This window comes from Camelus bactrianus, chromosome 11 (assembly GCF_048773025.1).
Source record: "Camelus bactrianus isolate YW-2024 breed Bactrian camel chromosome 11, ASM4877302v1, whole genome shotgun sequence".
Lineage (NCBI taxonomy): Eukaryota > Metazoa > Chordata > Mammalia > Artiodactyla > Camelidae > Camelus > Camelus bactrianus.
This window is the reverse complement of record NC_133549.1, coordinates 13,108,561-13,123,570: the sequence shown is the minus strand read 5'-3', so window position 1 is coordinate 13,123,570 and position 15,010 is coordinate 13,108,561. Positions and strand designations below refer to the sequence as shown.

The 15,010-nt window shown below is 43.0% G+C and overlaps 1 protein-coding gene across 5 annotated transcripts in view; it reads left to right on the top strand.

Annotated features, from left to right (window-relative positions):
* Positions 1-15,010, top strand: part of LYST (lysosomal trafficking regulator) — a 205,077-nt gene that overhangs the window by 65,198 nt on the left and 124,869 nt on the right. For all 5 annotated transcript variants that reach the window (XM_074373251.1, XM_074373253.1, XM_074373254.1 and 2 more), the window contains exons 2-3: positions 12,919-13,046; positions 14,807-15,005. In XM_074373251.1, the coding sequence (XP_074229352.1) occupies positions 14,814-15,005 (192 nt within the window). In that variant the 5' untranslated portion in view covers positions 12,919-13,046; positions 14,807-14,813. The remainder of the gene's footprint in view (positions 1-12,918; positions 13,047-14,806; positions 15,006-15,010) is intronic.

The window sequence follows — 15,010 nt, the reverse complement described above, 5'->3', positions numbered from 1 at the left end:
CGTGACCAATGAAGGAGCTGTTGGTATTACAAGTGACAGAGGTGAGGGCCTGAGACTGCTTACACATAAGGTCGTTAGCGGGGAGGGACCAGACTCAAGGTGATGGGCACGATCGCAGATAATTATTGACCTTCCTGCAGTCGCCAGGCACCAGGCTGTGCATTTTATATCAGCTGTCTCATTTAAAGTCGCAGCAACTTTAGGTGCTCTTAGGAACTCGGTTTTATAGATAAGAAGCTGAGAGTTGGAGAGAGGAAGTCAAGTACCCAAGGTCATAGAGTTCCAAGCAGCAGATGCAGATAGGAGCCAGCAAGCTGTCAAGAGGAAAAACTGACCCGGCCCCAGATGAAGTGCTATTCTGGTTTCTCTCTTGAGTGACTTTGTAGAGGTCATTAACTGAAATAGGAAAGAGGAAGGAAGAGCTGGTTTGTTGGAAGGAGGAGTCAGTGTTTGTTTTAGAGAACAGAAATTTGTATGCAGAATTCAGAGAGATTGCCTGGGTTTGAATCCTGCCTCTGACACTTGTAGCTCTGTGACCCATGCTTCAGGGCCCACCGTGTGACCAGTAGGGATGTATTTGTACTTATGAGATTGTTAGGAGGTTTAAATCAGCCACTACAGTAGAGTGCTTACAGAGGTGCCTGGTGTGGAGTGGTGATCATTGATGGTGTCAGCTGGGTCATCACCATCATCATTCTGTCAGAATCTGGAGATCTGTTATGGAGATGGAGGAGCTACTTAGGGTGACACTTCTAGCACAGTTCCTCCTAGTAGGGATGTGAAGCTGGGGAAGGTGATTTCCCTGGTAGGGCCTTCCTGGTCCCTTTTCACGCAGCCTCGCTGGGGCCAGTGTCTCAGAATCTCCCCGCTCCTGTGATGCTCAGGATCACACTCAGCTCCTCTGAGAGCTCTAGTTGCCCAGTTTGTTTGTTTTAGAGAGCGTGAACTGCTTGTTGAAGGGCTTTTTTTGTTTTTTGTTTTAATTTTTATTGAAGTGTAGTTGATTCACAGTGTCAGCTTGAGGTGTACAGCAAAGCGATTCAGTTACACATGTATATATATGTATTTTCTTCTCAGATTCTTTTCCATTATATGTTATTATAAGTTGAATATAATTGTGAAGGACTTAAGTCTGATACGTTTGGGTGTGACTTCCTTAGAATTTTCTTTAAAAATCTACCTTGCTACACTGTGCCTGGGTTCCCTTTATTTCCTGGCCAGCTCTGTCACACGAGGAGGCAGGATGACCTCTCAACAGGTTTCAAGGCAACTGCTAACCGAGACTTAAGGGGTGTGGGGACGGGGAGGGAGACCGGCTGTTGACTCCCTGAGATGTGAGAAAAAAGAGTACATATACTTTCCTGGAGCCATTGCTTTTTTCATTGTCTACCCTTTCCCCCCAGACCACCACGCTGTTTCATTTTACTGAGTTTTCTATATTTGAGCAGCCTGTACAATTCTACATAAATGGAAAATATTTCATTCAACACATTTTTGTATGTTGACTTAGCCTGAATGAATAAATACAGGATAAAAGTAGGAACAGCACACCAGTTTTAGCGCCCATTTCCTAGTTAGGGATTGGTACGGTCCTTCATTTTCAGTGTGGAACATCTGGGTCAGAGCCGGCTTTACCCTCTTATGTTGCATTGCCCATTAGAGCTGAAGGTGTAGTTACTTCTTGTTAAAATGTAAATACTTCGTTCTAGGAGGAGCGGAATTTCCCCCCCCCCCCAGTCACTTCTAGATGTAAATGAGAAATGGGGAAACGTATGGGAAGAGGTATGTGAGCATGTAGGAGACTGAGACGTGTGGGCTGGCAGGGCGTGTCTCCTGGAGGGCAGACAGGCAGGCCTGTGTGCCAGGCCTGATCACTGAAATGTTCCGGTAGAGAGCGTGCTGGAAAGCGTAGTTTGCCTGTAAGAAGTCTGTCGAAAATTTCATGCACTGTTAGGAAGAACATCATGGAGGAATCTGAAGAGCTAGCCAGGAAGCCCTGTGACTTTTGGGAAATCTCTCAGCCCCCATCTACCTTAGGGCTTTCCTTATCTGTAAAATTTTGAGGGAAGTGTAAGATCGTTTAACTCTCTGTGTGTTGACTTTATAATAGATTTTCATTCTCAAATAATTCATAACGTGCAAACTGACTTCATGGCAGGTTTCCTCTACTGGCAGGCAGCTTGTTGCCTGCTCCAGTGTTCCTGACAGAACTTGAGGTGCGGCAGTTACTTCTCATGAGTGGTTGTGTTCCAGACTCACTTCTGAGACGGTTGCTCAGGATGTAAATGAGTTGCCCTCCCGGGGAGTGTTAGATGAGGTGCTTCTTCGTGCCTGACTCTTCCCCCGGCTGTGTACCCTGCAGCAGACCTGGGCGGAAGGGCTGGGGGGGGGGGTGCTGCGCTTACCTCTGCAGGCTCACCTGGCCTGCTCTTGCCTCTCAGGCTGCTCCCCTGCCTCTGGAGCCTTTCCACAGAGCAGCAGAGCCACCACAGAAGGCTTGGAGGTGTGGGTGTCCCTCCTCCCCTCGCCTGACGGGCAGGGTACTGGGGTGGGGGCACGTGGGTTGCTCACAGTCCAAATTGGTCCAATGTCTAGCGGGGGCTTGGGTAGTTACTCAGACTCCATGTGGTCTGGAGTTCCAAGCCTTAATGACATTTTTTGTGTGTGATACCACATTAGTATCTAAGGAGCTGGAGACCGCAATCCAGACTTCATAAGGATGTGTGACATCCTGACTTCTGGTCCGCTACTCCTGGGTGCAGAATTAAGAAAATCAAATTCAGTATTTGCCAAGAAGGGCCTGAGCTCTAAACAACTGCTAGAATCTAAAACAACGCTTATGATTTCTTTTGAAGTTAATTGATTAAATGACGGTTGAACATCGTCCTCAGGTTTGATGAGTTGTCAGTAATTGTGGGACTGTGGCATCTTGTGGAAGTTTCCAGTTTGCGAAACCATTTATCTTTTTGCTGATTCTCCGATTCAGCTATTTAATTTAGACTTGTTAAAGTGTCATATCCTTTCCTAATTCTCATTTCAAATTACAAGAATTTTATAAAAACAAGCCCATTAAAATATATTTTAATTTTTCCTATTCAGTGACTATCAAATTTTACTTCAATTTTCTCAATAGAATATTTATTATCCACTATAACAGGTTGTAAAGATGCTTACATTAATAAAAAAGTATATAATAAAATGATAGGTAACAAGGATATAGTGTGCAGCACAGGGAAATATAGCCATTGTTTTGTAATAACTTTAAGTGGAGTATAATCTATAAAAATGTTAAATAACTATGCTGTACACCTGAAACTAATATAATTTTGTAAATCAACTATACTTCAATTAAAAAAAAGAAAACAAGCTACTTGCAAGAAGAAAAAAATATCCTAATAAATTTCCTGTCTTAAGTCTGTGGTTGGGAATCATTCTGATGGTTATCACTTAACATATCAAGTAGGACAAAAAACTCACAGGGTAAAACTTACATTAATAGATATTTCCTTACTTAAGCATTACATAATTTAATTCACCTTACGTGCCTTAACTAGCTTCTTCTTTAGAAAGAATTCTGTTCATCTGAACAAGGTCAGGTCATGGTATCCTCTCCCTTCTGCCACCCAGGTTTCCTGCATGTCAGACATATGGCTCTGTGTTGTAGTTGCAGAAGTGTGAAGAGAGAGATTTTCAAATCTTGTTTCCAGGTGTACACATTGCAAACTAGTGGATTTGAGAAGAGGTTCTGGATAACAATTCGAGACAGCATTTAGTGTTAAGGAAACTTCTTCGCCCATTCTCTAATTTTTAGTTGACCTGACAGAAGAAGAAAGGCTGTGTCTTCTAAATTTGCTTATTTTACTTCTAGTTAATTAGCTCCAAAAATATCATATAATTCCCAAGACGACTGTCATGGACCTTGGACCCACTGACTTCAGTTTTTGCCACCGATAGAATGTGAGCTTGGAGAATGTGATGTCTAAAGTTTCTGCCATTGTTTATAATTCTGACTTATTCATGTTTATTCCTTTATTCCTGTCATTTATGAAATGGTATAAATAGTGTTAGCATTTTTTCCTTCTTTTTTTTTTTTTTAGTGATGTAAAGAATATGTGAGATCTTTGGGAAAGTCATTAATCAGTCTATAATCAATATATATTGAACTGTGGAGAGATGGGACTTAGCATAGTTGAGTCTATATGAACCAACCCTTATTTTTCATGAAGGCTGCTTCAAATCATGACAGATTCCGACTCAGCAGAATTCACTGAGTACTTACTATTCTGTACACTGTTTTATTTAATCCTCACAATAATCCTATGATTTGTAGCAGTCACCTCCTTTTTGATGCATAATACATTTCTGAAAAATATTCTTTCCAATGGTAATTTCTCTAATAGTATTGTAATGAACAGATTTGGGCAAGTACATAGTGTTATTTTAAAAGACAGTTTAGCAGGATTTTTGGCATTTGATGAAACATTAGAAATTGACTCCTTCAGTTGGTACTGTTTGATGAGAAAAAAGCATGTTTTCTAATCAGGCTGTAAGAGTAAAGTTCATTATTACTACCTTTTTTCTTGTCTTTTTCCTTTTCCTTTTCTGTAGAAGGCACAAGGCAGGGAAAAGGCAAAAAATGCTGGTACCCTCTGCTTTTATTTTCAGTGTTTCCTTGGAAACTGTATCAGCATACAGCAGAACATGACCACGCCCACGCGAACTGGCCTGCGAGGAAGGGCTGTAGTGATCTTTTCGTCCTCCAGATGGCACTCTCTGCCATATCATGTGCAGCTCGTGCCAGGCATTTGAAATAGAACTGCGTGTAACATTTACCAAGCATGTTAACTGACGTTATATAATCTCCAGAGAGCCACAAAGCAGCTCTCTGGGATAGACAGCTTACGGAACAGGAAGCCGGAGTTCACACAGCCGTGTGGGACGGGCTGGTAATTGCTAGATTCCCAGTCTACTGCCTTTGTTTCCACCACTGTCACCATGCTGCCGATTTGACTATTCAGGACAGTTTCAGAAACTAGCCAAAATAGAAGAGATATTGAAATATTTGTTGAAGAAGTAATAAATATGGGTTGAAAGAATGACTGAGTGAATGAATTAGTGAAAGTGAACTGTAGCACCGTGGACTCTTCCCTTCTTAGTGCCACATCACTTGTTATTTAATAGTTGTTGAGGAGGAAACTTGGGGACCCAAGGAGTACTTCCTGCCGTATTGTTGAGCTTCAGATTTTATCTGCAATGATAAATGTAACATCATTGGTAGCACCAAAGTGACGAGATATTTGAAAATGCCTGAAAGTAAAACATTGATTAAAGAAATTAAAGAAGACTTAAAAAGATGGAAAGATATCCCATGCTCCTGGATTGGAAGAATCAATATTGTTAAAATGGTCATACTGCCCAAGGCAATCTACAGATTTAATGCAGTCCCCATCAAATTACCCAGGACATATTTCACAGAACTAAAACAAATCATAATAAAATTTATATGGAATTACAAAAGACCTAGAATTGCCAAAGCATTACTGAAGAAAAAGAAAAAGCCTGGAGGAATAACTCTCCCAGACTTCAGACAACACTACAGAGCTACAGTAATCAAAACAGCATGGTATTGGTACAAAAACAGACATATGGATCAATGGAACAGAATATAGAGCCCAGAAATGAACCCACAAACTTTAGTCAATTAATCTTTGACAGAGGAGGCAAGAGACTACAATGAAATAAAGACAGTCTCTTCAGCAAATGGTATTGGGAAAACTGGACAGCAGCATGTAAATCAGTGAAGCTAGAACACTCCCTAACACCATACACAAAAATAAACTCAAAATGAATCAAAGACTTAAACATAAGACAAGATACAATAAACCTCCTAGAAGAAAATATAGGCAAGACATTGTCTCACATACATCTCAGCAATGTTCTCCTAGAGCAGTCTACCCAAGCAATAGAAATAAAAGCAAAAATAAACAAATGGGACTTAATTAAACATACAAGCTTTTGCACATCAAGGGAAACCATAAGCAAAACAAAACAACAACCTACAGAATGGGAGGAAGTTTTTGCAAAAGATGAAGCTGACAATGGCTTGATCTCCAGAATATATTAACAGCTCATCTGACTTAATAGGAGAAAAACAAACAACCCAATCCAAAAGTGGACAGAAGACCCAAACAAGCAATTCTCCAAGGAAGAAATACAAATGATCAATAGGCACATGAAAAAATGCTCAATATCACTAATTATCAGAGAAATGCAAATCAAAACTACAGTGAGGTATCACCTCACACCAGTCAGAATGGCCATCATTCAAAAGTCCACAAATGACAAATGCTGGAGAGGCTGTGGAGAAAAGGGAACCCTCCTGCACTGCTGCTGGGAATGCAGTTTGGTGCAGCCACTGTGGAAAGCAGTATGATGATTCCTCAAAAATCCACTAGGAATAGACTTACCATATGACCCAGGAATCCCGCTCCTGGGTATATATCCAGAGGGACCCTACTTCAAAAAGACACCTGCAAACCAATGTTCATAGCAGCACTATTTACAATAGCCAAGACATGGGAACAGCCTAAATGTCCATCAACAGATAACTGGATAGAGAAGATGTGGTATATTTATACAATGGGATACTATTCAGCCATAAAAACCAGCAACATAACGCCATTTGCAGCAACATGGGTGTCCCTGGAGACTGTCATTCTAAGTGAAGTAAGCCAGAAAGAGAAAGAAAAATACCATATGAGATCACTCATATGTGGAATCTTAAAAAAAAAAAAAAAGACAAATGAACTTAAATATAAAACAGAAACAGACTCACAGACATAGAATACAAACTTGTGGTTGGCAGAGGGGAGGGCAGGTAGGGATAGACTGGGAGTTCAAGATTTATAGATACTGACAGGTATGTATAGAATAGATAAATAAGTTTATATTGTATAGCACAGGGAAATATGTATAAGATCTTGTGGTAGTTCACGGTGAAAAAGAATATGAAAATGAATATATATAGCTTCATGTACAACTGAAAAACTGTGCTATACACCAGAAATTGACACAACATTGTAAACTGACTATAACTCGAAAAAAAATGCCTGAAAGTGAAGAATATATGTAGTAATGGTGTGGTGTGGGGGCAGGTGTACTAGTTCTGTATGCCAAGAAGATAAATGTGTGAAAATCCACGAGACTGAGGGTGATAGCTTAATTCTGTGATCTTTCGGATGATAGGTTGTGGAACTTAATCACAGAACCAGACCAGAGCTAAAATATGGAAGTCAGCTCTCCAGGTATCTATGGGAAGTCTCACTCAAAAACTTTATTGACCATTTCATTTGCAGAAGGTAAAGAAAATCATCAGGGGGCTGATACTCTGAGCCTGATTTTGACCCACTGTGAGGGCTTTGCTAGACAAGTGAGCAGAATGGGAGTCCTGAGAGAAAAGCCACGTCATTCGTTCAGCCAAGTCCATGGGTGTTTGAATGCCTCCTCAGTGCCACGTGCTGTTCTAGATGCTGTAGATTTAGCAGTAGATGCAGCAGGCAGATTCCCTCCCATCAACGAGCTTTCATTGGAAGAACTTACAGTGATCAGTCATCCAAGAAACTGGCTTCATGGTTACTTACCTGCAGGGACCCAGACTTCACTTGCCCTCAGACCCCTGCTCGCAGGGTTGCACTTTGGATGTTGTTGCCTCTGAAACTGCTTGTTCAGAAATCTGAAAGTTCCCATCTCCTCCTTCGCACGTTTCCATCCTTCTGTCACGTAGAGACTGCCTGCCTTGTGTGCCAGTGCCTGCCTGGCCGCCTCCTCTCCCCTGCCCTTCTGTAGCCCGTCTTTGACCGTACGGATTGTTCTTTCACCCGTACCCCCACTTCCCTTCCACTTACGCCTCTGTCCCCCCAACCCCCATCTCAAGATCAGTACTCAGTCTGTGTTCTTTACTTAGACCTGGGCAGCTGAATCCTGCTGGAGAACCCCAGACAGCGGAGGAGCTGACCCCACCAGGCGCTCACAGTGTCTGGCCCAGGAAGTCCTGTTCTCTGTCCTGAGTCACTGCTCTCCAGCCTTGTTTTCCTGCTTCTCATTTGCTTTTTGGTACCAAACGTGCTGTGATTCTCCCAGCAACTTGATGTGAGCCTCCCTTTCTGTCTGTGATGCCTTTCTGCACTCCTTTTCCCCCTCTACCTGCTCTGCTTTTACTCACAGATCATCTCCTTCATTAAGCTTCCCTGACCTCGCCAGGTGGGCTCAGTGCTCCTTATTGGGACCCAGTACCCTGGGTATGGGTTTACCTTTGCCACCATAATATGAGCTCCCTGGGGGCGGAGCCTGGGACTGCTTTCACATTTGGTGTCCTTAGTGCCTGGAACAAGGGGGTGTTTATGAAGAACTAATAAACAGAAAGGAATATGAAGCAAAGCTGGAATATAGAGAATTGAAGGTGAGAGTTCCTAAATTTCAAACAAAAGAGAGGTAAGATGCCATGGATACAGCCTCTGGAAGGGGAAGTGGTTGCAAGACAGTCATAGACAGTCTTTATTGAGTGGTTGGAAATGATATGTGAAGGAAAGGTAGAGGCAGTGGCCGGATGAACTCAGATTTTAAAGTAACATGTGCAGAAGGAGGAAAGAAGGATATGAAGGAAGTAACAACAAAATTATGTACATAAAGGGGGAGCACGACGCGAGGAGAGTGAGGCCTGAGGCTTTGAGAAAGGTTTCGCCCGGCCTTTTACACTATATGTGGAGAAGAAACAGCAAGCAAATAATAGATTCTTCTTTTGAACAAACTGATCGTGTAATCAGATACAGGGAGTAAATGAAACTTCTCAGCTACTGTTTTCTTTCTGGCTTCTCTGACATGAAGAATGATCTACACACAGACTAATAAGGGTGGAAGTAAGAAAAACAGCAGGAGAAAATTTAATCCCAAGGTTGGGAGGAGATTGTACCAGAATCTCTGGCTACACTAAATGACTTCACATCTCAGGTTCAGATTCTGAGCAAGTGTGTTAATGCCGTTGCTGAACTGGTAGTCTTTGAGTTATTACGGTGAATTTGAAAACTTTTAGAAGACTGTGGAGGAGTGAGGCTCCAAAATTACAAAAGAAGAATGTAGATTCCATAGATTTTAGTGAGTTTGAGGTCACCTCTACAGAAGATTCTAGAGATCTTTTTAAAAGATTTGCAAACATCTAGGGAAGGCACAGATGGGCAGTGAAGTTTAGGGGGGTTCTCTGAAACGGATTCACCCAGGTAACCCCATTCCTGCTTTTGGCGGGATGTGCAGGTACGGATCAGGAGAGCACTGGCTGTAGTGCATTGAGATTCCCGTGAGGTATTTGGCATCCTCTGTTCTTGGGGACGTGTGGAGAGTTGGTTACAATTACTGAGTGTGTTTCAGTGTCTCAGTACTAATTGGCAGCCTAGTGGGAAGTCCCTTAAGGGCTGCTGGTTTTGACCCTGCTCCACTCATCAGTTTAACACCTTCCGCGTTTCACTCCCAGCTGGTGGGTAACCTTGTGCTTTATTTCACTGAGAAAACAGAAGCATCCAAATCTCAGTCCTCCCGCAGCCAGACACATGGATCTTGCTGGATCGGTGTTCGTGTTGTGTCATGCTTTTTAGGCCGTTCGATGGACCATCGCTGTTCCTTCCACTCGCACGTTGGATCCTCTTCACTTTGCCTTCTCACAGTTCCTGTATTATCTCCTCTCACTCTAGTTTTTCATCTGTCTTCCCTTCTCTGCTGGAGAAACATGCTATAAAACATGCTGTGTATCTCAGCTTACAAACAATTTATAATATCTCTTCTTTTAAAAAAAAAAAAACTCCCCTATCCAATGTCCCCTTCAAGCTCCCATTTCCTTGCCACACTTTTTGGCAGAACTTCTCCAAAGAGAGTTCTGGATTCCTTGCCTCCATTTCTTCACCACTCCTTGCCGCTCTACTGAGAGCACCTGTGACAAGGTTGTCAGTAACTTCCATGTTGCCAAATCCAGTGGTCAGTTCCCAGTTTCCATCTTACTCAGCCTCTCCGCAGTATTGGACCCAATGCATCACTCTTTCCTGTTTAACATTTTCTTCACCTGGTTTCTGGGAAACACCACTCCTGATTTTTTTCCCGCCTCCCATGCTGCTCCTTCTTGGTCTCCTGTGCTGGAACCTCCTCCCCCCGGACTCAGTGGTCTTAACCCCAGGGCTCAGTCCTGGCACGTCTTCTCTGTCCCATTCACACTCATTCTCTCGGTCCCACTGTTCAGTGCTGTAGCCACTAGCCACAGTCCCGTCCTACAGAACGTTCTATCCATCTAGTCTCATTAAAATGCATCTGTATGCTGATAACTCGCACACTGACTCACCACCTGATTCACAAACTGGTTCTCCCCGCCTGGACTGCAGCTTGGTGTGCCCCATGGCCTCCTTCATGTCCTGTGCTTGGTTTCTAAGAGACCTATCGAACTTGACACAGCTGAACCTGAGCTTTACTTTCCCTCCCGGCCCGTTTTACCATCAGTAAGCAGTGTTCTTCATCTCACAGCCTTAAAACCTTGGAGTCTTTTTGGGGTGGGGAGGAGGGCAAGGAAAGGACGGGCAGGAAGGAGATTCTCATTCTTTGGGAGAAACAGTCCAGAGGGACACCCTAGTCCCTCTTTCCACATCTCACTTCAGTCCCTGAGAAGCAGGAGTGAGTGACCTTTCTCACTTTTGTAGTAATTTCTAACTTCTCTTTTTCTCTCACACTCAGTATCAAATGCATCAAACGTACGCTCATCTGGGTGCCCTGGAATTCTCTTTTCCCACGTACTCATGGCCTGTTTGCTTACTTCATTCTGGTTTTTGCTCAGATATCACCTCTCAGACATTCCTTGCTAAAGACTTTGTCTGAAGTAGCCTTCCTGTCGCTCTGCACCCTTGCTCTGTTCTGTGTTTTTTTCTTGGCATTTAGTGCTACTGCCTGATGTTACAATGAGTTTATTTTCCCTGTCTCTGCCCCACTAGAATCCATGAGAGTAGAGATTTTATTTTTGCTCTATACCCAGTGCCAAAAATAGTAGCTGGCATATAGTGAGTGTTCAATAAACATTTGTTAAATTAAATGGCATATTGTTGACATAAAACTAAAAGGTGTAGCTAATACATTATCTGTTTTTTGCTTTTTGTTTTCGCCATTTATATTTTACACTTTTACCAGTCACTGATTTAGAGAAAGTGAAACCTGCTATGTCTCTGAAAAGGTCATATATATGATTATAGGCATTTTTTTATTATGCTTTTCATTTATGGTAAATTTTAAGAATATAAAAATTCTAGTAATGTTGGGAGCAAGTTTTATTTATTATGACTTTATAACAATAGTTGTATCAGAAGTTGAAAATTGTAATGATGATGAATTTAAAATTTGACATTATAGCTGTAAAGTGCAAAAAACAGTAAGACAGGGTCCCTGGCCTTAAGGAACTCATGATCTAGGAGGTGAGAGAGTCATGTGGATAAGTAGCTACCAGGTGTCCACGTAGTGTGGAAACGGGCAAAATACAAAATGTCCTAAGCACATCTTAAATTTGTATATTAAAAAAAGAAACAAAACCGCACACCCTCTATTTGCACTTTATTGACACCACCGTAACACGGGGCGCTGGAAGCTCAGGCACCGCTGTGTATAAGGGGCCGTGGCGGAGTGCCGGCCGGCGGGATTGGCGTCTTGGATGCAGTGAAACCCTGTGGGCATCCCAGCTGGGCTGTGTACAACAGAGATGAAGAAGCCACGTCCGCTTAAGAGCATTAGAAAAAGCCCTCAGCGTGGCCTAGAAACGCCCCTCTGTAGGAGAGAGACAGCCGTGGACCCAGCTGTCTGTCCGCCTTCCCTTCTGAAGGCCGTGCTGAGGCAGCCGGGGTCGCTCTAGTGTCTCCGCCCTGCCGTGGCCCAGCCCAGAGGGCGCCCGCGGGCAGAGCGGTCCCTGCAGTTCCATCTTTATGCTCATTTCCCCGGCCATCATTTCAGAGTTAAAAACCTGCGGACGCTGCGGTGCGAGCAGCTGCGGAAGGCGTGCTGTTTCGTTAGGTCCAGCAGTTGGCGCCCCGGCCGCCGGTGCCGGCCAGCGGGGCGGGCGCGCGGGCTGCAGCGCAGCTGCGCTCGGATCGCTACGCGCCGGGGCCGCGCCGCTTGGGAGCGGGCGGTCTTTCCTCATTCACACGACGTCCTCTGTCCTGTTTCCTGCCTGCTTCATTCTCAAGTACCTACCACAGTGCGTGATATTAGATCTGTTTGTTAAGCAGGAAGAAATTCAAGACAGTTGTCTAGATTTGAGCATTTTAAAACAATTAAAGATCATTTTGATTTTAAAACTTGTGGTTCAAAATAAACCCTTATGTTTGCCTTGTAACTATAATAAGGAAATTTTCTTCTTGCCTCTGCCTGGTAAAAAAACTATAGAGAGGGAGGAAACGACAGAGAAGCATGTTGTTGCCCAGAAGTAGGAATTTATCCTTTAGTGAACAGAAATAGTCTTCATTGTGTTGTACACAAAAGATTCATTCATCGGGGCGAGGGTGTATCTCAGTGGTAGAGTGCGTGCTTAGCATGCACAAGGTCCTGGGTTCAATCCCCAGTATCTCCGTCAATATAAATAAATAAACCTAATTACCACCCCCAAATAAATAAATAAATAAATTTTTTAAGATTAATTCATTTTTAAAAAGTCAACAAAGATAGGAAATTTGGTGGTGTTTTATTCATTGTTTGGCTTTAGTATTTTCTGAGTTCTCATAATCCTCAGATATTGTTCAGTCTTACAGGAAAGTAGTAACTTGGCTGTGCATAATACACACGTGATAGTCCATGGCCTCCTAGGTTCCGTTGTTAAGAAGATTGATGTGTCTGATTCTCCTTCCTTTATAGTGATTTTCCTGGACGTTGGGAGCTGGGAGTTGGGAGAGGAGGTGTAAGGAGCTACGATCAAGCTGTTTTGTTCCGATCAAGTATGTTCCAAGACTCCCTCACTCAAGACTCCGTTCTTGAAGCTACAGGTATTTTTTAGTGTGCTCTTGAGATTGAAGAAATTTGTTGGCTGTTTCATACATCAGATATGAATATTGGCCACTGGTTTTGTGTTGGAACTTTAGATGTTGCATGGTGGATGATCTTGGTGGCCCAGGAGATGATATTGTATGGAAAATTCTAAGTGATAAGAAAGCATTGGGTTATAGTGTAATTGGCAGGTGTTTTTTTCTTTCATAGTGGTACACTAAATATTATGTATCTTAAAATCAATGACAGATTAGGTGAAATCAATTAATAAAGTTGGATAAATATGGACTGAATATAAATTGGGTTCTTTGATTTATTGAACAATTTTACTTTATGAAAACTTATGAAGAAGTAATATTATATATAATAGAGATTATTGCTGCCTTTTGGGATAATGAGTTATGTACATTTTTTAAACTTTTCTTTTTCTAAATGTTCAGTATTGAAAATAATGGTACTTGTTATGTTAAAGAGGGGACTGTTGTTGTAACCATACCTGGAATTCTGATGGGAATCCAGGCGTTAAACCATCAGGCCCTAGAATGAATAGGAACCGAAGTAGTAGTAGGCATTTCTTTGGTCTCTCCCTTTCATGTTTATCTATTTCTCTTTGCATCCTCTTAGTTAGTTTTCACCCAGGTGGCTTCTTCTGACCCTCAGCTACCTCATAGTGACCAGCACAGGCCTATCTCTGTGGGGCTTCTCAGCACAGTTACGTCCCTTAATTCAGATTCCTCTGAGAGAGAGAAAGCATGGTTGGCCAGTCCCTCTTTGCAGGCTGCCCCGCACGAGTCACATCTTGCAGCTGACCCTGAGTCAGTGCGTGTCGGTTGCCGGAGGCCCGGAGACCGGCAGTGCCCCTCGGCAGTGGCACAGTCATGTGGCTGCTGCCTTCCCAGCAGGGTCCGCCAAAGGGCCCCGTCACCGTGGGGGAAGGAAGACTGCAGTACACATTTTATTTAATTCAACCTCTTAGGTTAAAAAGTTCTCAGGGTTACTCAGTGTCTTAGAATTACTTTTAACCCTAGGGTGAAACTATTTTGAAATCCTTTGGGGATTTTGTTGTTCAAGCTTTTTCCTTTTCTGGAGGTTTATTCATTCTTTTCTTTGTATTTGTGTTTCTGCTCTCTTTTGTCTGCTTTACCTTACTGTTGTCCTTAATCCTAAAATGTCACACTGCCCTGTATTTGATTCGGATGTGTAGTAAGAAATGAACTGGCCTAAGCTGAGCTGCTGGCATTCTTCTATTTTGAGTCGCCTGGTGGTAGATCCTTCCTCCCTGCCCACCCCCCACCCAACCATTAACTGAACTCTGGGAAGGTGGGCCAGTGAATGTGGATTCTATCATGGGAAAAACAGTTTATATTTTTAAAGGATCCGTTTATCTTTCAGAGCATGTACAGCAAGAATTTTTGTAAGTAGTGGGTTTATTTTTATTCTACGGTGAGGCTCTTTAAGAGGGAAAGTCAGCATCTGCTGTAACCTCCACCACCCACTGGCATCTCCTCTGCAGGTGCTCTCCCGTATCCCTGCTTGGCTGTGCTCAGGCGCTTCACGCTGGGGCTTGTTCCCGCCCTGCAGGAATACTCACAGAGCACCTGGCCGGCTCGGAGCTATGTCTGGAAATTTGATAAGGTTAGGTGCCAATGCCCTGTAATTTAAAGTCAGTCTTTAGTTAAAAACAAACAGCAGCAAAAACGCATAGTTTTAAACATAAATTTTTGCTTCTCTAATCTTTTTTGTCATGTTTATCTTACAGCTCGGTCATGAGCACTGACAGTAACTCCTTGGCACGTGAGTTTCTGACCGATGTCAACCGGCTTTGCAATGCAGTGGTCCAGAGAGTGGAGGCCAGGGAGGAGGAGGAGGAGGAGACGCACATGGCAGCCCTTGGACAATACCTTGTCCATGGCCGAGGATTTCTGTTACTGACCAGGCTAAATTCTATCATTGACCAGGTAAC